Source organism: Felis catus, chromosome B3 (assembly GCF_018350175.1).
Source record: "Felis catus isolate Fca126 chromosome B3, F.catus_Fca126_mat1.0, whole genome shotgun sequence".
Lineage (NCBI taxonomy): Eukaryota > Metazoa > Chordata > Mammalia > Carnivora > Felidae > Felis > Felis catus.
Window position 1 is genome coordinate 120,633,825 of NC_058373.1, and position 24,267 is coordinate 120,658,091.

Genomic DNA, 24,267 nt, shown 5'->3' on the forward strand with positions numbered 1-24,267 from the left:
CTGGTTCCGTTCTTGTTCCAAAGCCCTTCCATTTTTAGTAGACTTGATTTTGTACATAGTGAGGTTAACTCAAGGTATGAGAAAATGGTGCGTCCTGAATTCCTTCCCCTCCATCTGTCCTTGACTTCCCCCTTTCCACCAGACTCTGTCTTGCCCGACTCACCTAGATGCAGTAGGGGCCGGCGGAAGCTACTGTTTCTATAACAAGTTGTGGGGGGAAGGGGTGGGCAGCTCTGGGGGCATACCGAGGGGTCTTTCAGTATGCTAGTAACACCTTGGGTGCCGTGTGTCATGAGCCCTTTGCTGACGGTGTATGTGTGCATGCATCACCTCACAGGTGTGGAAAGGATTCCCATAGAAGCCCAGCCAAGTCTTGTTACACTGCTCCTAAAAGTCCATGGCATGTGTCTAGAAAAATTCTGCTCTCCCCTACAGGAATGAATAGTGTTTCTCCATTACCTTCAGCTGCTGTGTGTTTGTTTTGTGGGGGAGGGGAAAGAAAGAGAAATTCAGCAGGCACCCGGGCTTTTCCAGGAAGCCAGCAATAACACCCTCGCTCCTCAGCATGGCACGAAGAGAGCAGGCCAACAGGCTGACTGTGCAGGGGGAGTCTTTCCACGTCCTTCTAACAGCATCCAGGAGGAGGGGTGGACTAGGGGTGTTTAGGGGGAAGAATGTGTGCACGTGTGCTTAGGTTTCTGGAGCATGTTGGCCTGTATGGCATAATCTACTGTTTGGTTTTTTGGGGGTTTTGGTTCCATTTTGTTTATCCTTCTGACTTTTATCAGGAACTCATACAACGCTTAGTTTCTAGATGATGATGATGATGTAGATGATGATGATGATTGATTGATTGGTTTTCCTAGAACCATTTGATTTAGTAGATTTTGCCAAGCCAAACTCTTTCCTCCTTGCCTAATAAAAATACGTTGAAAATATGTGAAATGATACATGTAAAACTACATTTAACTGTTTTGGAAATAGATCCTCTGAACGGACTTTAGAGTCAGATAATCTTCAGTTTAAATCTTGGTTCTGTCCTTTGGGGTGTCTGGGTGGTTCCGACAAGTCAGTCAAGCTTCCGAGTCTTGATTTCAGCTCAGGTCATGATCTCACAGTTCATGGGATTGAGCCCTACACCAGGCTCAGTGCTGACAGCGTGGAGCCAGCTTGGGATTCTCTCTCTCCCTCTGCCCCTCCCCTGTACTCGCTTTCTCTTTCTCTCTCTCTCAAAATAAATAACTTAACATAATCTTGGTTCTGTCTAGCCTATGACTGGGACAGGTTATTCAAACTTCTTTGGACCTCGGTTTGTTTATCTCTAATATGGAGATGATAATATATAGACGTGGGTTATCATGAGGATTGTTATTTCTCAGGATGTTATCATGTGCCAAGCACTGAACCAGGAGTTATATTTGTATTATTGCATTGAATCCTCACAGTTGCCCTCTTATTAGTCCTATTTTAACAGACAAAACAGAGCATCACTTATGTGACTTTCTCAGGGTCACGTAAATAATAAATGGAAGGACTGGGCTTTAACCCAGGTATGCAGGCAGGTGTAGCATCCAGCCTCTGGACCGACATGCTATATGGCACCACCCTCACAATATATTAAAGCATTCATATATTTTGTATATATTGATCTATGTGTATTATTACATGAACTGTAAGTAGCAGTGTACTGAGAACAAGTGTACTTATTGGCACCTATAAAACCGTGCTTGAAAAGTTATCTTCAGCTATTGGAACTAGTCTGCTACTGTTCACATACACTGTCATAAGAGAGGAAGGTCTGCTTTGTAAACATATTTAAACTCGGGTCTAGACATTATCTCAGTTATCTCAGATTCTTAAATGTCTTAAGAAGGTGTTCCTGGGCGGAAAACTCTTGGCAATGCCCATAATTTACCTTCTTTGTGCTTTTATTAGTTAGTAATAGGGTTAGGGACTACTGAGTTGTGCAGTATCCTGAAATATGTTCTAGAAGTTTGAAGGTATGGAGCACTTGTGTGGGCTGTTATTAATAACATGGGAATTACCTCTCCAGTTATCACTTTGTCCTTTCCACCCTGTTATTGTCGCTGGTCATAGTATTTTAATTTTATTTCTATGCTGGTGTTTTTGAGAAGACTGCTAGGACACAAGACAGGTGTCTACAAATGTGACTACCATAGATGATACTTTTGCATGATTAATATTACGCTTCCTTTTTCAACTCCATATAAATCTGATTCTTAGTGCATTATTATAATATAGACATCAGTTCATTAAGCTGATTCATCACTACTGGTAATAGAAGTCCCCTGATTCCCACCGGATAGTTTTCTAAGCTGTTGCTAGAGTAGTATCCCTCTGCGATCTTGGAGGGAGGGAGGTGAGGGGCAGGGAAGTGGACGCAGAGTGAGTGCCTCCTGTGTGCTCAATGTAGCATTATCTCTATCCTACTGAGGAGGGAATTCAAAGAGTTTAAGCATGTTAGACAAGGTTGCATAGCTAGCTAATTGCAGAGATAATATTCAAACCAGGTCAGAAGACTTCCAAAGCTCTTTTCCACTCTACCTCTCTCCCTCTTGAGAGAAGTGACCTTTCATTTTCTTCTTGTTTTACACATGTATCATGAGTCAGATAAGACATTCCAAATTTACTGTTGTTGCTGCTACTATAGACCCAAACACACACAATCTGAAAGAAAGGACCAACATAACGAATCGAAGTACAGAACTGTGCTTGGTTGTGAGAATGTTAAAAGGCAACTGTTCACCTACCAGCTGCTTGGAATCGGCCTTGTTTGTTGTATGACCTTAAATGTGTTTTTTTCTCCAGTTGCCTGGTGACCAGTTTCATTCCCCGCCCTTACTCTGTCACCTATGCTTTGTTTGTGTTTGTCTGTGGGCATATGAGGGACTCACAGCAGTAACTGTGTGAGCTGATGAAAAACCTCATTCCTAAAGATACAGAACCCCACCCATCTGAAAAGGATGCCGCCGCAGGAAGAAGCGTGGATGACAGCAAGTCCTGGGCAAGATGCACAGTAGGTCAACCATGTGAGATTCTGAGCCAAATAAAACAAACCGTACGTTTGAAGGCAGAGACAAATTAGATATTTATGAATTCTGAATTTAAAGTTGTAAGGGAACTTAGAGATTGCCTTGTCTGATTATTTCATTTTACTCATCAGATGTCAGACACAGACACATTATCAGGAGAACAAGAGCCCTGATATAGAAGAATTCCCTAAAATTGCTAGCCAATAAAAGATAAGGGACAATTGAAAATGATGCTATGAATTATCCTTTTTTAACCAATTGAACTCTTGATCTGGGGTCATTGCTGATCATTTGAGATTATCTTTACTTATATACATACATACATACATACATACATACATACATACATACATACAAACTTATGTTAACTCTTAAAATAAGTAAGAAAAATTTGCTTGTAGACATTTTTTTTTCAAGCTTTCTTTCTTAGAGTAAAGCTAGTGAAATCTGGGTCTTTCAAATGCATCTGATGAAAATTGGACACATTGCTAAGTTTGCTTTAGATTTGCTCTGGAAGGGAAATATGATTTCAGCGGATTTGCTTTAAAGGGGAGTCAGCATAGCATAAATAAGGAAGGCAGCGTTGTATAATGAGCTCTGAAATCATCCTCTTCCGTGGGCATGGACCCCCAGCTGACTACTTAGTAGCTGTGCCATCATGGACAAATTATGGAACCTTTTGTGCCTTGGTTTCTTCCTCTGTATATGGAGATGACGATGGGAGCCGCCTCAATGGTTTGGGAGGATTAAATGCGATAATTGCATGTAAAGTGTTTAGGACGATGTTGACCCATGGTAAAAGCTCAGTAAAAATCCATAACTTGTTTTTCATTATGGTAAAAACACATAGCACGAATTTACCCTCTTAACAATTTTAAGTGTATACTACAGTATTGTTGACGCTGTATGAACATTGTTGTATAACAGATCAGTAACACTTTTTCATCTTGGGTGATTGAAACTCTGTATTCATTGAACAACTCCCTGTGTTCCCCTCCCCCCGACTCCTGGCAACCACTATTCTACTTTGTGTTTCTATGAGTGTTATTACTTAGATACCTCATATAAGTGGGATCATATAGTACTCATCTTTTTCGTGACTGGCTTATTTCACTTAGCAGAATGTTCTGAAGGTTCATCCATGTTGTAGTATATTACAGGACTTCTTTCTTTTTTGAAGACTGAATGACATTCTGTGATATGTATATACATTATCTTTATCCATTCATCTATTGAGGGGCATTTAGAATGCTTCCACATCTTAACTGTTGTGAATAATGCCTCAGTGAACATAGGTGTGCAGATATCTCTTCTATTATGTATTACTTTTAACCTTAAATATACAGAGCGTTATAATTTCAACCTGGGGGCTTTAGTTACCCCCTGCCCCCATGCTGGAAGCAGAATTGGTTAAAATGATCTTAAGTTGTTTTAGAAGTTCAAGGCTCAGAAAATATTAATTGGCTACATGGTTTTTTTTAACTTAAATTTATTTATTTGGACAATTGAAAATAAATGCATATGAATTTGTTCACAGTTGCTAGAGAGAGATGTCAGAAGAATACAGAAAGGATGATTAATACCATGATAAGATGATGAAAAGAATTATACGGTGGTGGGGGGGGGTGCCTCGGTGGCTCAGTCCATTGAGCATCTGACTTCAGTTTAGGTCATGATCTCATGGGTTGTAGGTCGGAGCCTGCTTCGAATTCTGTGTCTCCCTCTCTCTCGGTGCCTCCCCAGTTTGTGCTCTGTCTCTCAAAAATAAATAAATGTTTTTAAAATTTTTTTTAAAAGAATGAGGGGCGCTTGGATGGCTCAGCCGGCTGAGTATCTGACTTCAGCTCAGGTCATGATCTCATGGCTCATGGGTTCGAGCCCCGCATCAGGCTCTGTGCTGACAGCTCAGAGCCTGGAGCCTGCTTCAGATTCTGTCTCTCCCTGTCTCTGCCCCTTCCCCACTCACACTCTGTCTCTTTCTCTCTCTCAAAAATAAATAAACATTAAAAAAATTTTAGTAATTTTTAAAACAGAATGATATCTGTGTAGATTTTGAGCATATTTGTCTGAAGGCATAAATATCTTCTAAAAAGAAAGAAAAAGAACAGCATTAGCATCAAATTATGAGCCACCTTTTCATGGGACACATGCTGTTTCTTCCCAGTAATCAAGGAAAGATAAGGAAATTATCATCCTCTCAAACAGACTGATGGAAATGTAATTGGCACAGTCTTACCAGGGGGTAGTTTGAAAATATACATAAAAAAGATTTAAAGCAGAAACAGCAGCCTTCTGAGCTAGCTATTCTACTTCAAGGAAATTATTTTAAGGAAATGATCCAGCACATGCAAAAAGATATAAATAACATGATGTTTGTCAGAGCACCGTTCTTAAATAGCAGAACAGACTGGTGACAACCTGCATATGTGTATGTGTGTGTCTAGTTTCAAAATAGAAGTGTAACATTTTGGGGGGCCTACTTTCCCCCCCACTTAGATATCTCTTATGAACACAAATATAGGTTTGTATTACACTGTGTCAGTTTATAGTATTCTACTGTTGGGTGGTTAAGTAATTATGATGAACTATCATAGAAAATATGCAGCCATTTAAAACAGTGATTGGAATCTACCCTCATAGATATGAAGATATGCTCAAGTTAGATATTTGAATGAAAAAAAAGGTCTCCAAAACATCAGGTATCGTGTAATCCTATTTTTGCAAGCCCACAGAAATACGTGTGTGTGTGTGTGTGTGTGTGTGTGTGTGTGTAAAATAACTTCATATATACACAGAAAAAAAGTATAAATGTTACCAGAGGTTATCTCTGAGAGTGGAATTTGAAATGACTTTCAAAATGTTTTCCTTTTGTAATGAACATGTATTAAGGAAATTAACACGGGGGTAGCTGGGTAGCTTAGTCAGTTGAATGTCCAACTTTGGCGCAGGTCACAATCTCACGGTTCCTGAGTTTGAGCCCCACGTCGGGCTCTTTGCTGTCAGTGCAGAGCCCACTCAGATCCTCTGTGTCCCCCGCCCCGCACCCCACCGTCCCGTGCCTTCCCTGCTTGCACGCCGTCTCTCTCAAAAATAAATAAAAAACATTTAAGAAAAAATAAATTAATATGTTTCAAAAAAAAAAAAAGACAAGAACCCTTGGGCTGCCAACCTTCTGTGAGTGTGTGTGACCAGTGTTCAATATTGCTGGACATTGAAGGAGAAAAAAATAGAAAGCAAAGCAGAATCCACAGCCATGAGTGTAAATTTGCCATCAGACTATCAGCCTCTACCAATGTAGGACTAATGGGTTCTGTTGTTAGAGTGGAAGTGGGGGGCTGCTAGTGAGAGAAGGTTATCTGTGTGATGTCTTAAGGCTATTGACTTTATTTAATTTCACTGGGTTTTCTAGTCATGGACCGTATCCCTGGCCTTAACCAGCTGCCTCATGGTCGGACTTCTTCGTCGTAACACACACCTCACCCAAGACCTGTTCACTTGTCTTGATTCTCTTGAGACACCAACTCAGAGGCTACTGCTAGAATCTTTGGTTTTATTGGATGACAGAGTCCCGGGAGTATATCTAAGTATCTGTTAAGGACCAGCATGGTTTCCCACATGTGCAAGCACAGTTGACTTAGAAATTGCCTGAAACACAATGGTTTTTGTCGGTTGGTGAATAAATTGTTGTGTCCAGGTAAGCAGCTGTAGACACATCCTTGAGAGTAGATCATTTGAATTAGTAAGAGCCTTCTGTCTTAATTGCTAAAGGAGACAGAGCCTCTTTATTGATTTAAGAAACGAGGAAATTCCAGAGGCTGTCCAGTACCTTTGGCCACTCAAAGCTCGATCTCAGGTACGAGGCTCGATCTCGGGTATTTGTGTCGCCAGCCTCTCTCCGTGTGAACAGTAGCATCTTCTGGTTTCTGCCCCATCCCGGTGAGGGTTACATACAGCACTGCCCCCTGCCTTCTCAGCAGTACCAGATGTTGTACCCTGTTCCTCTTGCTCGGCCCCCGGTCTTGTCCCAGCCGACAAACACTGTGAGTGGAAGACAGCCAAGAACTCCATACAATGTGAGACAAAGGCCTTTTGGAAGCTTGCTTTTGCTAAAATAGAAACAGCTACCCTCACCCTCACCTTGGCCCCCAGCTTTTTACAACATCACATGATTGCACAAATGACACGGTGTGTTCTTTGCCTTGAACAGCTCTTGACTGGTTGTGGTCAGGTGAGTGATCAGCATCTTACATGCTCAGGAAGATACACCATCCCAGTACTTGAGCCGCCAGAGAACAACATTCTAGAAGCAGTTTTGTGTACTATGTAATGGGAACTTAATCCAAGTTAGGATGGAACTCGGTGGGGAGACTAATGCATAAAAATGTTTGCTTTTATGGAACCAAAGTAAAAGGGGTACAAAAAGACACTAACCCATTGAGGTTAAGGTTAACATTTCCCAACTTTATCTCTTTTAATTAAAAGAAAAGTGAATGTAGAGAGTTATTTCACTACAAAGAGCTATCTAGCTCCACTCCATCACCAATAAGCCCAAGTAAAGACAAAAAGAAGTGTTTTACTGGATGGAATTTAAAAAAAAAAAAAAAAAAAACCTCCCAGAATTTAATCTCTGAACAGTATTATCTTTCTAGTAAGAGAGCCCAGATCTTGCTTCCCCATAACCTTCCAAGTTGCAGTCTGTGTTCTGTCTATCAGAAATTCCTCCTTCCCACCCACGAGTACCCTTCTGTTGTGGGAGAAGGAGGGCCTTTCCAATCTTTGGCCTGGGGCCAAGCCAACCCTCAAACTGTGGTTTTCTCTGAGTCTCCTTACTGAAGCATGGCTGTTTCCCACACCCAATAAAGAAGCAAAAGTCTTGTATATGTTGACCAGGTCTTGAGCGGAGGCCAGTGCTTACACAGCTCTCACATTCCCAAGACATTGACTGATGACGGTGTAGCCCATTCCCTGGGCTGTTAACCCGCAAGTGCAGAGTGCTAACATTGTATATCCAGACTCACATTTCTTAGAATTTATATGGAGAGAACTTTATCTATTCTTCTATCCATTTATGAATGAATATCAGGACAAAACAATTCACATCATCTATTGTTGATGGAGTTGCAGGACTGGAGCCAATACATGGTATGAGAGGCTGATTTCTGCCAATAGTCTAATGAATTCATTTATATATCTGCTTTTTAACATTGCCTGAGTATTTTCGTGGGTTTCTTTATCAAATTTGATTGCTTTAATCTCATTACACTTAGCCTTGGCTTTGGTGAAATACCTGGGAACTTGTCTACATTACTGACTCTGGGGAAGTTTGGACAGTACAGAATTGTGATTTCATTGTCCATTTGGTATATTAGAGTGTGATGACTAAACAGCTGAGAACCTAGAAGCTGCTTTACTGTATTTGGGAAGAGTGTCTGCTTTTTTGAGATGCAGTACATTTGCATTATATTAAGGCTTAAACAAGCTGGACTTATTGGTAGATTGAGGATTATATCTCAGTTCAGGCGTCCATTTCGCTGCCTTTAGCAGACGCTCCCTTCTGCCCTATGCCACCATAGCTTAACAAATTAGAATTTTTCTTTTCCCCCATATAATCAGAAATCTAGAGTTAGGCTCTCCTGAACTCTATGGTACTGTCATGAGCCCATGCTTCTCTTGTCTTTATCCTTTACAATCCTTAGCAAGTGACTTCTACCCAAGGCCTGTCCACCTGATGCTAGCTGGATATCCATGTTCCAGATGGGAGGAAGAAGAGTAAAGGGCAAAAATTGTGTCCTAACCCAGTTTGCCCCCTTTAAAGAGCTTTCCCGGAAGGTGCACATGGTTATTTCTAAGTACAGGAGAGATTGGGAAATAGAGTTTTTTTAAGTGGACACACATCATTACCCAAACAAAAATTGGGGCAGTATTATTAGGAAGAAAGAAAGAAGTATTAGTATCCAGGCAAGTGACAGTCTCCTAAGCAATAAATCCTCTTAGTTTCTTCTATTTTGTTATTTGAGGTAAAAACTGATCTTATCACTAAGGAACGTTGGTGTCTAAGCTCCTGCCACAAAATTTGCATCTAGGAAGATGAATTTATTTTTGTTTGGGATCTACAGAAAGTCTTGCTTACATTTTGTGGCTAAGTATAAGTTGATCACAGATAACACACTAGGCACTATTCAAAGTCCAGACAATGGTCCTATTACAAGATTACATCTCTGTAGAAACACACACTTGACTATTTTTTTGCATAGGAATTTGGTTGTTACTAAAAAAAATAAAAATGAGTCGTAGTTACGAGTTTTCTTACTTTCATTCATGGGGTAGATATTTATTAAGCGCCTGTTATGCACAAGGCATTCTACTAGGCACTGTGCATGAAACAAAAATTAATCAGATGTCATTCAGCCATCTGCAGTGTGCAATGTCCAGAAGGAGAGAAAAGTACACATATCAGTGGCTGTAACACAAGGTAGAATGAGCTAAATGTGATAAGACACACACAAATAAATTGTTACAAGCATTCAGAAGAGGAAAAGATTATTCCTGCCAGAGAAAATTGAGTAAATATGATCTGGGGAACCTAAACATATGTTTTCATTTTAAGCGTTTGCTTTCACAGCTAGTGAGCATCATCGTAAGGCTAGAAAAGTATGTTGAAAAATGCCCAGCCAGCTGCCATTCACAGACCCTACAGAGGCAGACCTGCATGCCATCCCATCCTTCGGATCCTCAGCAAACAGAGGTGGGAGTCTGGGAAGGAATGGAGCATTTGCCAAAGGTCTACAATGCGCCTGGTATTTGGTCTACTTCAGGAATCCTTGATTGAATGCCTGGGTGATATTGACATGTGGGGGGGTCTTCATTTAACCCCCAATAATCCAGCAAAGTAATTGTGATTGCCTGTGAGGAAGCTGAAGGTCAGAGAAGTTCGCTAACTTGAAAAGGTCACCGTTTATAAGTGCCAGAGCCTACATTTGAGCCCAGGCACGTTTGGCTGCAAAGCCATGCTGTTCTTCACTTACCTGAGTCTCTGCCTTTCACTGATGACCAAATCTGGATTTGTAGGCATAATAAGTGTTGAACAGTGAACTCCTTCAGCCCCGTCTAATGCTGAGTCCTGACCCACCTGGTTAAAACTAGGACGCCATTTGGATACTTTGACTAGTACCCAGAGTTAACTTTGTTACCTGCTTAAGCCTTAGGAGAACTTGACTTTTTTTTTTTTTTTTACCCTTGAATGATTAATTTTTGTAATAAATAACTACATATGGATGGTACAAAATTCAAAAGGTTATAAATGATATGTAGTGAACAATTAGTTTCCCTCTTTCCTGGACCCCTAGCTAACCGGTTCTTCTCCATGGAGGTTCCTAGTTTTTTGTGTACGCTTTCAGAATTGTTCTATGCACATATCAACCTTCTGTGTATGTATGTGTGTTTCTGTGTGTTTTGTGTGTCTGTGTGTAGGGTTGTGTATATTCTTTTTCCTTTTTTACACAAATAGGAGCTTACTACACTCACACCGTTCTGACCTTGCTCTTTTCATTCATTTTTTGTTCGTATTTAGAAGTCCCAGCAGGACTTTTTAACAAAAGAAAAAAACCTCAGTGATCTTGAAAATATGGTTAAGTTGTCACCACAGCAACATGTATTGAATGGATGTTTTCTTTCTGATGGCAGTTCCTTTACAACACGAAAAATCGCGCTCAGTAAGGAATATTTTCATTTCCAAGAGCCCTTTGCTAACAGTGGCTTTTCTTTCTCAGCTGCTCATCCAGTGAATTTGTTTATGGATGGCTGCTATAGAGCTCTTCAGCCCTGCTTGGATTCCTAGTCTCCTCCCCATTCTGAAAGGGGCAACTTTCACTCTTCAATCTAAGCTCGTGTGTAGGGATATAGTAGTGAAAATAAACTGACGGTAACCCTCTCCTGCCTCCTTCCTTCCTTTTAGTTGAGTCTCTCCCACAGATATTGAGACCCTCAGGTATGGAAATGGTGTTTGAAGGGAATAGATTTGTTTTTGAGTCTGTCTTGCTGTACCCCATGGTTACTTGTCCTCAGAAGGCTTGCTGGAGCAGAATCAGGGCTCCTGGGCCCTCTTGGACCATCTGAAGACCTTCCCACATGTATACACCCCCCAATGCCTCCCTCCTGGCTTGGCCCATGGGCTTGGGTCTTCCTTTGTTCCCCTTCCTCCGGTCAGAGTTGGAGGTGAGGGAAGAGCTCTTCGGGTTCCCCTTTGCATGGTTTGTAGAGATGAAGAACATCTCAGTCCGAATGGTCCATTTGAAAATGCTGTAACCCTCTACTTCTGAAATTGCTTTGTTCTTTGTTAAGCCTGTCAAACACATTTACTCTGCACGAGAGTCTCTGATCCCTCTCAGACCTGCCTAGCCCAGGACCTTTGGACATATTTCCCTGAAATGGGACATTCCAAGGCATGAGTATAGAAGGATTGGTTAACATTTTGCTAAAGCTACCCAATTTATATTTTTTATATCTTAAAGCATGAAAGTCATAAAAGACAAAAATAATATTAATAAAGTCTATCTCTAAGGTGAATGCTTCCTAAGAGCATCTGATCTTACCCTTTTGGCCTGGCCAGAAGGAAATGACATTTCTCCATGTCTCTTTAAATGCAGTGTCTTCAGATGGAAATCAATGGCCAGAAATCTTTTTAATAAAAAAACCTTCTGTATTTTGCCAATTGTATATTTTCTCTTAATATTATTTCACATTTAAAGCTTTTGTAATGCATGCGTATTGAAAGCAGTGTTAATAGTATGGAATGATCAATAGCAAAATTTGTGGCCTCCCCCAAAGAAAACACCAATTGCTAATGAGGTAAATAAGTTATAAGAATTTTTTTAAGCATCTACTTGAGAAAGTATACCTTTACATCCTAACTACAGACATATGTTGGTGTTTGTGACATTTAGATGGTGATTTTTAGGTCTTTATTGATTGGTAGGCTTACCCTCTAAGCAAATACACCTTTGTATTGATCTTATATTCATACAGTAACTAGCATTCAGGTAGTGATTTTACTTCGAAAGCATTTTAAAATGTAAAGTCTTATGTTAATCTTTAAGTCAATGAGGTGTTAAAGAACTCTGCAAAGAGTCCTCAAGGCCACACATGGTCTGGCTGTTCTGTTCCAGCCTCCTGTCTCCACCTCTCTGCTCAACATGCCCTTGCCACGCTGGCTTCTACCCACTCCTCATATGTGCACACCTTCTAGAAGAGTTCTGAGTTCTCTGAGTGGGCTGGAATTGAGTCAAGCTTCAAGCCACTTTTGTTCCTGTGCTTTATTTCCAGTACTTGACACCCAGTAGGAGACATTCATTAAATATCCGTTGACCTTAACAGTGAAGGAAACAAAGACAGAGAGACCAGACGCTTTTCTAATTTCCACAGATGGATAATACATAGTACCCATATGCCCTGATTCCCAGCACAGTGTACTTTCAACAAGACCGTCTCAACTCTCTCCTTCCAGACCTCTCCGTTCTCTGAATCTGGACCTACACTGGCAGTATTAGAGAAATTTTTCCTAAAAAATTACTTCAACAATTTCCCTTTTCCTTTTGTCCCACTTCAGGATTACAACCCAGTTACTCATTTATAGCAAATGGCTTATGAAGGACATCTCCAACGACCTTTCTTTTTCTCTTCCTTGTAGGCCATCTTTGGCAGCCAGACACTACCTAACTCCAATTTATGGACAATAAATAATGGTGCAGCTTGCAGAATTTCAAGTGCCACAGCTAGTGGCCAGAAGCCAGCCGCTCTACCGCAAAAAGTGGTGCCGGCTCCAAGTTCTTCCTCCTCGCTGGTCCCCAAGCCCCCAGCCAATCACAAACAAGTCCTCAGGAAGATGACATCCCAGAAGGCCTCCAAGTAAGTTTTCCTTAATCTCCTGTTCAGTTTCTTCTGAGTCGTATCCATTCTGTGCTAAGAGTACTCTTCGTTTATGAGGCCTTCAAAATAGTCGGTACTGTACAGAAGACAAGAACACCTGATGGGGACTGAAAGTTAGCTCTGGTTCTCAGCCTGGGCTGAGAGTCACCTGGGGAACTAGTGGACCATGCTGAAGTTTGGGCTGTGTACCCTGTGGGAGGGGCAGGTGCTGCTCTTAGGTTCTCCGGGGATTGTGATGAGCGCTGATGGCGGGGTTCAAGGTCACTGCCAGTGACTAAGTCTTCCAGCCTCTGGCAGGAGCTACCATCAGACAGTGCACTGGGTAACAGTGCTGAACCGTGGGTTTGGAGAAAGGAAATGCAAACTTCTTCCTGGTGTGTTTTTTTCCTGGTCTTTCTAAAGAGTCAGATTTTTTTCAATTTCATCTAAAATTCTGTATGCCTTCCCCCTCTCTTCCCTGCCCCCCCCCCCCCACACCTGTATTCGTTGTTCACTCTTAGGGATTTGAATGGGAAGACACTGGATTGGGATTTCATTGAGGGGGTTAGGAAGGGGCAGTTTGTGGTTGAAGGCCAAGAGCACAGTGAGAAGGAAGCTGTATGGCTCTTCAGCCTGGAAAAAGTAGAAGTGAGCCCCCAAGGGTGTAGCTCCGGAGCCAGACTGCCTGTACTCACACCCTCATGCACTAACTGTTTACTAACTGAAGACCTTTGGTCGGTTGCAAGTTACTTAATCAGTTAGCCTCAGTCTCCTCATTTGTGATGCGGAGATAATAAAGAGGATCTGCTTCACAGAATGTTGATAAATACTAGCAGAGTTAATACATGTAATACTTTGCATGTAGAACATCTAGAGCAAGACCTAGCACACAGAGGAACTCAGTGAGCCTTAATTACCATCATAAACATTCTAGAATCATGCTCTCTTCTTCGGGTTCAGGAAGCCCTCAGGTAGGAGAATCAGCGAGCCGGATGTGCATGTTGAATTTGCCAGTATGCGCCTTGTTTGTGGATCCTCTGAGTATTGCCAGTATCCTGAGCTGGCCCGTGGTGGCCCATTGGGGCCGGCTCGTCTGCTGGTAGGGAGGGGGCCTTGTCAGCAGGCAGCAGGACCATTTGCCGCCCTGAACTCAGTGCTGGCAGGAGAACTCTTCAGCCTTTTGAGATGAAATTGCGGCTCTATGGACAAACTTTGCTGCATTTTTGTGGTTTCTTCTCTCTGACAGGCAGGAGTGTGGGAAAACCGGAAACAGCTCAGCACCAAAAATGCACAGAAGGGGGGAAAAAAGCAAGATTTCTTCAGAATTTAAGAAATATAATCCAAGTATCAAAAGGCATGCTGTAAGGCGTTGTTCCAGGAAATAGTTTCCAATTTGCCTTTAAAATTCTAGCACAAGTCTCTGAAGCTAAGTAAGTTAGTACTAATGGAGACCTTGACGTTCCTTCACTTACGTGTATAATGTAGTGTCGTGGGGAGCCCCACTGTCTTTAATAGTCTTCTGACTTTTAGGAAAAGGAATGGCATTGTTCTTATTTGACCTGACCCAATGAAAAGTTCCCTCTAAGAAGTATTCAGATAAAGGTTTTTTTTTTTCTTTAACTAACCTTTTTATTTTATAATAATTTTAGATTTACAGAAAAATTGTAAAGACAGAACACATAAAGATAGAAACACCCCATTTTCCCCATTGTTAACATCATTTATTGCCATGGTGCATTTGAAGAAGGTACTATCCTGAGAAACTGTCATTGATACGTTATTAAGAACTAAACTCCATACTTTATTTGGATTGATGAAGTTATTATTATTTTTTTTGACATTTATTCATTTTTGAGAGTCAGAGAGATACCTAGCGTGAGCAGTAGAGGAGCAGAGAGAGAGAGAAGGGGGCACAGAATCCGAAGCAGGCTCCAGGCTCTGAGCTGTCAGCACAGAGGCCGACGTGAGGCTCAACCCATGAACTGTGAGATCATGACCTGAGCCAAAGTCGGACGCTTAACCGACTGAGCCACCCAGGTGCCCCTTGATGAAGTTATTTTTAATCTGGAGAAACCTTTCACAGATCCTTGAGTATCAGTCGATATATTCTTATGTTCTAAAGTAATTCATGTTCCTAGCCAGCCTAGCAAGTTACTTAACGTTTATGTGACTTTGTTTCCTATTTAAAATGGGAGTAATAATAGTACTTGCCTCATGGGGTTATCAAGAGGAACAAATGAATTAATGTCAAGCACAAATATCATGCCAGGTACATAATGTATGCTAAATAAGTGTTAGGTGTTATACTGTTATCATTTAGGTTAATACTGGGATGTCATTTCAGGAAATTTTCATATAACTTTTTACTTTCGTCTTGCAAGATATGTTGCTTCATTTGCTAGGAGCTCATTTTGGCCTTTATTCTGGCTCCGTTCAGATTAATCAGGAACCATCAGTTATGAGTGGTGATACTGAGTCACACTCGGGAATGCCATAGTTGCCCCAAGAGACACAACTAATGAGAAGTTGTAATGAGCTTTTGACTGCGCCAAGCCCTGTGTTTTGGGGTTGAACTTCAAACTTCTCCTAGCACAGAAGTTGGCATTGGACAAATATAGAAGCAATTTCCAAGAGCATCAAAGTTTCCACATCCTAGAGGGTTGAGTTTAGAGAACAATAGAACATAAAAGATGGAATGTCGTTTGGAGTTGGTGCAAAGGGAGTTGAGAATCAGAACAGTGGGGTCCTATTTCTTTATGATAATATTCAAGTCACTTTCCCTCTAAAGGTTTCAGTTTCCCATCTGTAAAACAAAACCACTGTCCCCACTGAATAATTAACCAAAATAACTGGTTTTCTGTCTATTCCATTGAAAGCTTTTTATGAGCACATTTCTTTTTTAATCTTGTTGCTTTACAGCCATTTCCTCATCCCCTCTTGGCCCACAAGTTCTTTGGTATAGTCCTCAAATTCATATATTTATATTTCCTTTAGCTAAATCTCATTTGTCAATTCTGTGGAGAGGAAGATTTAGATTTTTTTTTTTTTTTTACCCTTTCCATAGTGCCAATAGCCTTTCTTGATTTTCCTCTCTAGTGTTTGCAACACTTCATAATTTAGTACCCACTTCAGATCCTCCTTTTAAAACTATTTGTGGTATTTCTTCCAAACAGTCAGCTGAACTAAGAGGAATGACAGCCTAGGAACAACTACGTGCATATGAACCGTGTCTTCCTTGTAAATGACCTTTTCCTCAGAGCCAGACTCATACTCTCCAGGAACATGGAGAAAGAAACCTAAGGAGATTAAAATTTGCCAGGGTCATGGGCAAAACTCACAGACTAGAGATAACTTCGGAAGGGCAGAGTCAAAGCTGTTGTACCTGGGGCTTCTCTGAAGAAAAAAAACTACGAAAGAAACACCAGGCTTAACTAAAGTGCTTTTCTTTCAATAGCTGAGATTACCTTTCCTTGCCTAGGTTTTAGGATATTCTACAGCAGGGTGACCTCAGTGGCAATTGAAGGTAACTGCTTGTTCTGTGTCAGCACCCAGGACAGTGGTGTTTGTTAATGGCTACTGGGCATTAGGAAGGGAGGAGAGAGGCCAGGAGCCCAGCAGTGTGGACAGACCAGTACCAGTTCGTGTGACCTGAGCATGTGTGATATTAGCAATACGATGAAAGATGCTCAGAGATTAACGTCAGACACATATAAAAATAAGGGTCAGGTTTAAAAAATATGCTATATCTTTTTTTTTATTATTGAATATTTACTTTAAATATTTATTGTAGTCATTGGTTTTTTTTTGTTTCTGTTTTTGTTTTTTGTAATTTACTTCCAAGTTAGTTAACATATAGTGCAATAATGATTTCAGGAGTAAAATCCAGCGATTCATCCCCTACATATAACACCTAGTGCTCATCCCAGTAAGTGTCCTTCCTAATGCCCCTTGCCCGTTTAGCCCGTCCCCCCACCCACAACTCCTCCAGCGACCCTCAGTTTGTCCTCTGTACTTAAGAGTCTCTTATGTTTTTCTCCCTCCCTATTTTTTATATGATTTTTGCTTCCCTTCCTTTATGCTCATCTGTTTTGTATCTTAAATTCCACATGAGTGAAGTCTTATGATATTTGTCTTTCTCTAACTTATTTCACTTAGTGTAATACACTCTAGTTCCATCCATGTTGTTGCAAACGGCAAGATTTCATTCTTTTTGATTGCCGAGCAATATTCCATTGTATGTATGTATGTATGTATGTATGTATGTATGTATGTATGTATATATACATATGGATAAAGTATGTATGTATGTATGTATGTATACATATGTATATATACAATGGATAAAGAATATGTATATGTATATATATATGTATGTATATATGTATATACATATATACATATGTATATGTATATATATGTATGTATATATGTATGTATGTATATACATATATACATATGTATATGTATATATATGTATGTATATATATGTATATATACATATTCTTTATCCATTCGTCTGTCGATGGACATTGGACTCTTTCCATACTTTGGCTATCATTGATAGCATTGGTGTAAATATTGGGATGCATGTGCCCCTTCAAAACACCACACCTACATCCTTTGGATAAATACCTAGCAGTGCAATTGCTGGGTCATAGGGTAGTTCTATCTTCAATTTTGGGGGGAACCTCCATACTGTTTTCTAGACTGGCTGCTCCAGTTTGCATTCCCACCAGCAGTGCAAAAGGGTTCCTCTTTGTCCGCATCCTCGCCAACATCTGTTGTTGCCTGAGTTGTTAATTTTAGCCATTCTGACAGGTGTGAGATGGTATATCATTGTGGTTTTGATTCATATTTCCCTGATGATGGGTGATGTTGAGCATGTTTTCATGTATCTGTTAGCCATCTGGATGTCTTCTTTAGAAAAGTGTCTATTCATGTCTTTTGCCCATTTCTTCACTGGATTATTTGCTGTATCTTTTTAACATATGAGTCATTAACATGAGGCAAAGTGATGAGCAGTTATAATGGTCCAAAAATAGGTTCTTGATGTGAGGATACAAGATGTCGTGTCTTCTATCAGCCTTTTAGCCTTTTTACTTATGCATAATTTCAAGAAACATGATTGAATCTGTCGCGTTCCCATCCTTAAATACAGGATTTTCTAAATTATGCATTTCCAAAATATATAATGATAGGCTTTTAGTGCTGAAAGATATAAGATTGCAGGCATAGTGCAAGGCTATGAGTGTAGCAAGACACACAGCTAGTCAGTGGCAGAGCTAAAGCCGAATCTGTGTCACCTACTGTGCGCCAACCACAGACTCTTCCCAGTAGACCACCGATTTGAAAGACCCCCACCAACCCATTCACATCCATTCTGTACAGCAAATGACAGGTTAATCGTCCTAAAAAATTGCCTTTGGGAGAATGCAAAGTAAGCACTTAGGAGCTCACTCCCCTCCCTTTCCACACCAATTTTACCACTTAAGTGACCACTGAAATACTCAAAAGGAGGAAGAATTATTACCACTCTCATACTAAAGTGTGGAGAGAATTTGTGCTAAATGTAGCATGAAAAGGATTGAATTGAAGAACACTACTAAAGGCTTTTCTATACTCTGTTCCTTATGAGAGTGAAGTCTAGGAAATGGGTGAGAGGCTTGGAACCCACTCATAACACCCTTCACTCTAAGGGGCAGGGCCTGGAAGTGGGAGAAGGGAGGGCTAGTCAAGGAGCCTGCCACTTAGACTCTTTCCCCCATAAGCCCTCAGCATGTGGACCTCAATAGTGGCATTAGGAGATCTTAGGGTTTGCTTTTGGCATGGATGATGACATCAGTCAAAGAACTGGGTCCTTGTAACCACACCTAACCAGAAGTTGCCACTGGTGTGTGTGTGGTCCAGTGGGGAGGAGAAGTACATGAGAGTCATGGAATGATGGGCCTTCCCTTGGTGATTCATACTTGGGTAATTTAAATTAGAATCTTACTTCTCATCCCTGCCACTGGGATATTAAAATGGTTATTAAAATGGGACTCTAACTGCTGGATATTTCCCTCCTCTCACTTTTCTTTATTATCTGCATAGGAAAATCCCTTTTTAAAAGATTTGGGTAGGATCTTATGGATTTTGTAGAATCCGTATCAGTTCTTCCATGATCATGAGCCTTTAACGGCAAAGTTAGACTTTCCTCTCGGAGGGTGAGCAAATATTTAAAAATATTGGGGCCTATAGCTTAAAAGAAAGCTCCATGGAGAAGATTTAGGGGAGCTGTCAACCCCTAAAATCCATTAAAGCAAGCAAGAAAACAACATTTTAGAATATCCCTAATGTGTATTCTTGACAAAAGTTAAGCATAGAGTGCATTGATGTGTAGAGTTTCAAAAAGCTATCTCATGTAGAGAGCAAGCAGTCTGTGGTCAGGGAGGATATGAGAAATACCTAAGTGAAAAATTGGGTTAACCAACAGTGAATTGGGCACTGTAGAAAACTTAATTAGTAAAATAGAGGACAGATTTCAAAAATTCTTTCAAAATTCTGAGGAAAAGTGTACAAAGGTAAAAATATTGAGGTAAAAGGTAGATTCCACCTAAAATAACAAATTCCAGAAAGAGAAGTAATAGTCATTATTATAGGCAAATAGACCCAACATAAGGGCATGAGGATTTTGAACAACATAATTGTGAGATTAAATTAATAGGTACACAGTTTTGTGCCCTGCAGAGCTCCCATGGAATATTCTTCAAAACTAGAACAGGGGTACCTAGGTGGCTCAGTTGGTTGGGTGTGTGACTTCTGCTCACCTCATGATCTTGCAGTTCCTAAATTTGAGCCTCACATCGGGCTCTGTGCTGACAGCTCAGAGCCTGGAGCCTGCTTCGGATTCTGTCACCCCCTGCCCCCATCTGCCCTTCCCCGGCTCGCACTCTGTCTCTCCCTTTCAAAAATAAGTAAACATTAAACAATATATTTAAAAAACTGGAACATTTCAACTGAATCCTCAAAGAATAGAAGCATACAGACCTCATTCTCAGACTACTTTGCAATAAAATGAGATATTAGAATAAAAGTCTATACAAAATGCCCAAATAATTTTGGAGTTTTTATTTTTTATTTTTTTAATGTTTATTTATTTTGTGAGAGAGAGAGAGAGAGAGAATGAGAGAGAGAGAATATGAATCCCAAGTAGGCTCCATGCTCAGCTCAGAGTCTGGTATGGTGCTCAAACCCACAAACCTTGATGTCATAACCTGAGCCGAGATCAAGAGTTGGACGCTTAACTGACTGAGCCACCTAGGCATCCCTAAAGCTGAAATATTTTTTAAAATAATGAAAAGAAGCATATATATCAAAACTTAAAGTTGAAATGTAACCAAAGATGTACTCAAAGGTAAATTCATAATCTTAGTTATTTTCATTGTTATAATGTAGGAAGATTGAAAAGAGATTAACGAAGACACAAATGGCAGATTGGCTTCAACTGATATACTAGCTTTGGCTGATTACCGAGAGTGTTTTGTTGACAAGAGTTATGAGCACTTCTCTGAGCCTGGCAAGAAAGAGTGCTCTGATAGATTAGTAATGTCTGCCGCAGGCAGGGAGGATGAGTGGTTAATGTGCACACCACATATTTGTCATACCTGAACTAAGCTTCTATCTTTTGAAGTTAGAAAAGGGTCAATAAAACAAAGCTAATAAAAAAAAAAAAAAATCAAAGGCAATCAAGAAGAAAACCAATATAAAGTCAAAAGCAGCAAAAAAGTTATATTCAAAACCTTATTTAGTTTGGGGTATGGGGACAGAGAAGGATAAAATAAACATAGCTCTGCCAGACAAAGAAGAGAATTAAAAATAAGAAAAATCTTTTAAAAGTAGATATAGGGGAGACAGAAAATTATGAGAACCCTGCATAATTATGTGCTACTAAATTTTAAAACTGAATGAAAGGTAATATTTTCAAAAATATGAACTATCAAGATTGGTTCTTGACTAAAAAGAACACCCAAGTAGAACAGGGTAGCAATCTTAAACTATCCAAATTGGTTCTTAAAGAAATGGGGTACATGAGTAGGCCTAGGAAACAATTTTAAAATATCATCTCTAAAATAGTTCTTTGAACCTTTTTTCCAAAATCTTTGGAGGCTTCCAGGTGCCTACATGGTAAAGTTGAGAGTCCTTAGTCTGACAGGACAGCCTTCTGCAAAATGTCCTCTATCCTGTCTGCAGCCTTTTCTATACAGTCTTACAGTGTGCTCCACACACGTGCTTCCATATAGTGTTCCTACATGCTCATGTTATGCCCTCTTCCTCATGCCCTTTGCCCTCTTGAAGCTAAGTCCTGTGTTTTATTCGAGATCAGGTTTTAATTTATCACCTTGATGCAGCTTTGCCAAGAGCTTCAGCCAACTCTACCATCTACTTCCTTGTCTAATTTTCCTTTTTATATGTGTTCTTCTCATAAGCCTCTAGGGATAGATATCTTGTCTTTACCCTTTTATCGCATATGTACTGAATGTCCATTATGCCGGGCATTGCTCTAAGTATTGGTAATAACACCAGTGGACAGGACAGACACAAGCCCGGTTTCCATGAAGTTTATCTTTAAGAGCGGAGAGAGAAATGTATTCCCTGGCCCCTGATCTAGCTTATATTCATGACAAGGTCACAGAAGATGGTGGTAGAGGAGACAGTGGTAAAGACAGAGATGTGCTAGAGACGGTGGTTGGGGTGGTGGTGGTGACGTGGTTTGCATATCAAGGTGTATGTGTCAGGGATGACCGAATAGCAATTATCCCATCATTACTTATTTATACTGCATAGAGTAGAGTAGAGCAGTAAAGCCCAATTGCTAACAGCCCAGGATTTCAGATTAGATTTGAATCCAAGCACCTTCATTTAATTGACTGTTATTTGGAGCTATCTCTAAGCCTCTGTTTCATTATCTGTACAATATTACCTACGTTGAGGAATTGTTCTTAGGATTAAATGAGATCAGGTATTTTCCCGACATATATCAAGTGTCCAGTGTGTGTGCGCTGGTGCAGTTATAATTTCTGCTGCCACCGCTGTGCCCTATTAAAAGAAATTGCATTCTTGTTGTTAGTAAGCTGATACTCGTAAGTATGATTTGGCTCTATCTGGCAAGGCTATGGAAATTCAAATACATTCTGAGATCCTGAATGCTAATAATGCTAATGACTATTGAAGGCAAGGGCTTAGCTTCAAATAAAACAAAAGATTAGATTTGGACACACTGACTCCCAGTCAAGTTGTCTCCATAAGTTCACACTTAATACTCTCCTTCTGCTTCAAATACACTGCAGTGATAAAAACCACCAAAAGGACCTAGCTGACCTTCAGAACGAGGGAAGCCTCTCCTTGGCTCCCAAATGTGCAGAAGTAACTGAGGATCAGTGAATGAGGCTGAAACACCAAGCTTTCTGAATTCTGCTTTGGGAGCAGGCAGTGACAGCCCAGAGTTCAGCCCCTGTGGCATGTTGGGGCCTAAAAGTACCCTTCCTACCCAAGAGGAAAGACGAAGAAGCCAGGCTCATTAATTGGCAATAAAACAGTAATTTTTCAGCTGGGGACGATGTGGCCCCAGAAGACATCTGGCAATGCCTGGAGTAATTTTTGATTACCATAGCTGGGCAGGGGCGAGGGGTTTCAATTGGCATCTAATGAATCGAGTGTAGGGATGCTGGTAAATGTCCTGAAAAGCACCTGATAGTTCCCCACAACAAAGAATTATCCAGCCCAAAATGTCAGTAGCACCAAGGTACTATTGGAATGCAGTGGGCTCTCCTAATGGGAGACTGATGAAACTGACATGGCCCATTGCCTGAGGCCACATCTTTATATGAGGCTGTGGGCCTACAAAGTCAGGAGGATAATGACACACCCTTGCACCTGCTCATGTTTCAGAACTCACCTGGATTTCTAAATATGACTGAGGCAAGAGCACTGAAATACCACTGGAAAGTCTGGTTCTGGACTAGGGTGATGGGCCCTAGGTGGAAGCAGTTATAAAACCTTCTGCCAGGGAGGGGTGAGCAAATACAGAGACAAGGGAGGAAATGATTCCTATTCAGAATGAGCCTACAAACTAAAGTTGCAAAACACATGAATAAATCTGAATCTAAGAAGGATTGCCAACAAAGCCGACAACTGGAACATGAATTCCTTAGAAATGAAATTAACATTTTTGAACAGCCAGACATGTTAGGTCTGGTATCTGGTAGGATTATCTTGTAACATGTGATTCTGATCAGAGTATCGGAAGGGAAACCTTGAGGAAGAGGTGGACAAGTTACACTTTAAGAAATAATAACTGAGACTTCTCTGGAATTGAAGAAATAAATGAGTCCTCGGCTAAAATATTCATCCCATGTACCAAAATAAATGCACATAGACATATCATAGTGAAACTGCAGAACACTGAGCATAAAGGGAAGAGTTACATGCTACTTGAGAGAAAATTCACAAAGGAACACAGAATCCCACATTCTTCTTTTAGAAATAGTAGGTGGCAGAAAACAAGAGCTAACAGCTTCAGAATGTTGTGGTGAAGAAATTTTCAGTCTAGAATTTTATACACAGCTAAACTGTCATTCAAGAGAAAAGCCAAAATAAAAATAATTTAAGATATTCAAAGTCTAAGAGTATACCACATGACCTTCACTGGAAGAACTAGCAAAGACTGGATAAGATAAAAGTGAACACAGAAGTGTTGGATAACATGAAGCAGTGAGGGGCCAGACTTTTATTAAGTGATAATAAATGCTAATGACTGTAAACATAATTGTTGGTCTTTTAAAAATATAAAACATGTTTGGGACAACAAAGACAAGACTGAAGGCCAAGAGGATTCAGTGAATGGCAGAAATATAGCAGGTCTGTGTCAAGTTCTAAGGGCAAGACAGAAATATTAAGGGAAAAAAGTAGAAAAAAATAAACTAAATTTTACGCTTAGAAAAAAATAGCTAAATAATTGATATATACTCTGTAGCTTTCAAATCCACAGAAGGAAAGAGAAGAGAATGTAGAAACTTTTGAGTCCAGTGGAAGGCAGGAAAAGAAAAAAAAAGGAAAAGGAAAAGGATGGTAAGTGGAAAATAAAAACTAAGATAGTAGAAATATATCCAATTATATGAGTACTCACACTAAATGTTAACAGGATTATACTCTTCTATTAAAAGACAGATTATGAAATTGCATTTTTTTAAATAGGCTTCACATCCACTGTGGAGCCCAAAGTAGAACTTGAACTCATGACCATGAGGTCAAGACCTGAGCTGAGATCGAGTTG

General features: G+C 40.3%; 1 protein-coding gene across 18 annotated transcripts in view; it reads left to right on the forward strand.

Moving 5' to 3' along the window:
- Positions 1–24,267, forward strand: part of TTLL5 (tubulin tyrosine ligase like 5) — a 285,367-nt gene that overhangs the window by 204,007 nt on the left and 57,093 nt on the right. For 13 of the 18 annotated variants that reach the window (XM_045060268.1, XM_045060271.1, XM_045060262.1 and 10 more), the window contains 2 exons: positions 9,676–9,798; positions 12,739–12,956. In XM_045060268.1, coding sequence (XP_044916203.1) covers positions 9,676–9,798; positions 12,739–12,956 — 341 coding nt within the window. Of the gene's footprint in view, positions 1–9,675; positions 9,799–12,738; positions 12,957–24,267 lie in introns of those variants that run through there. The other 5 variants (XM_045060269.1, XM_045060272.1, XM_045060274.1 and 2 more) reach the window with 2 other exon arrangements.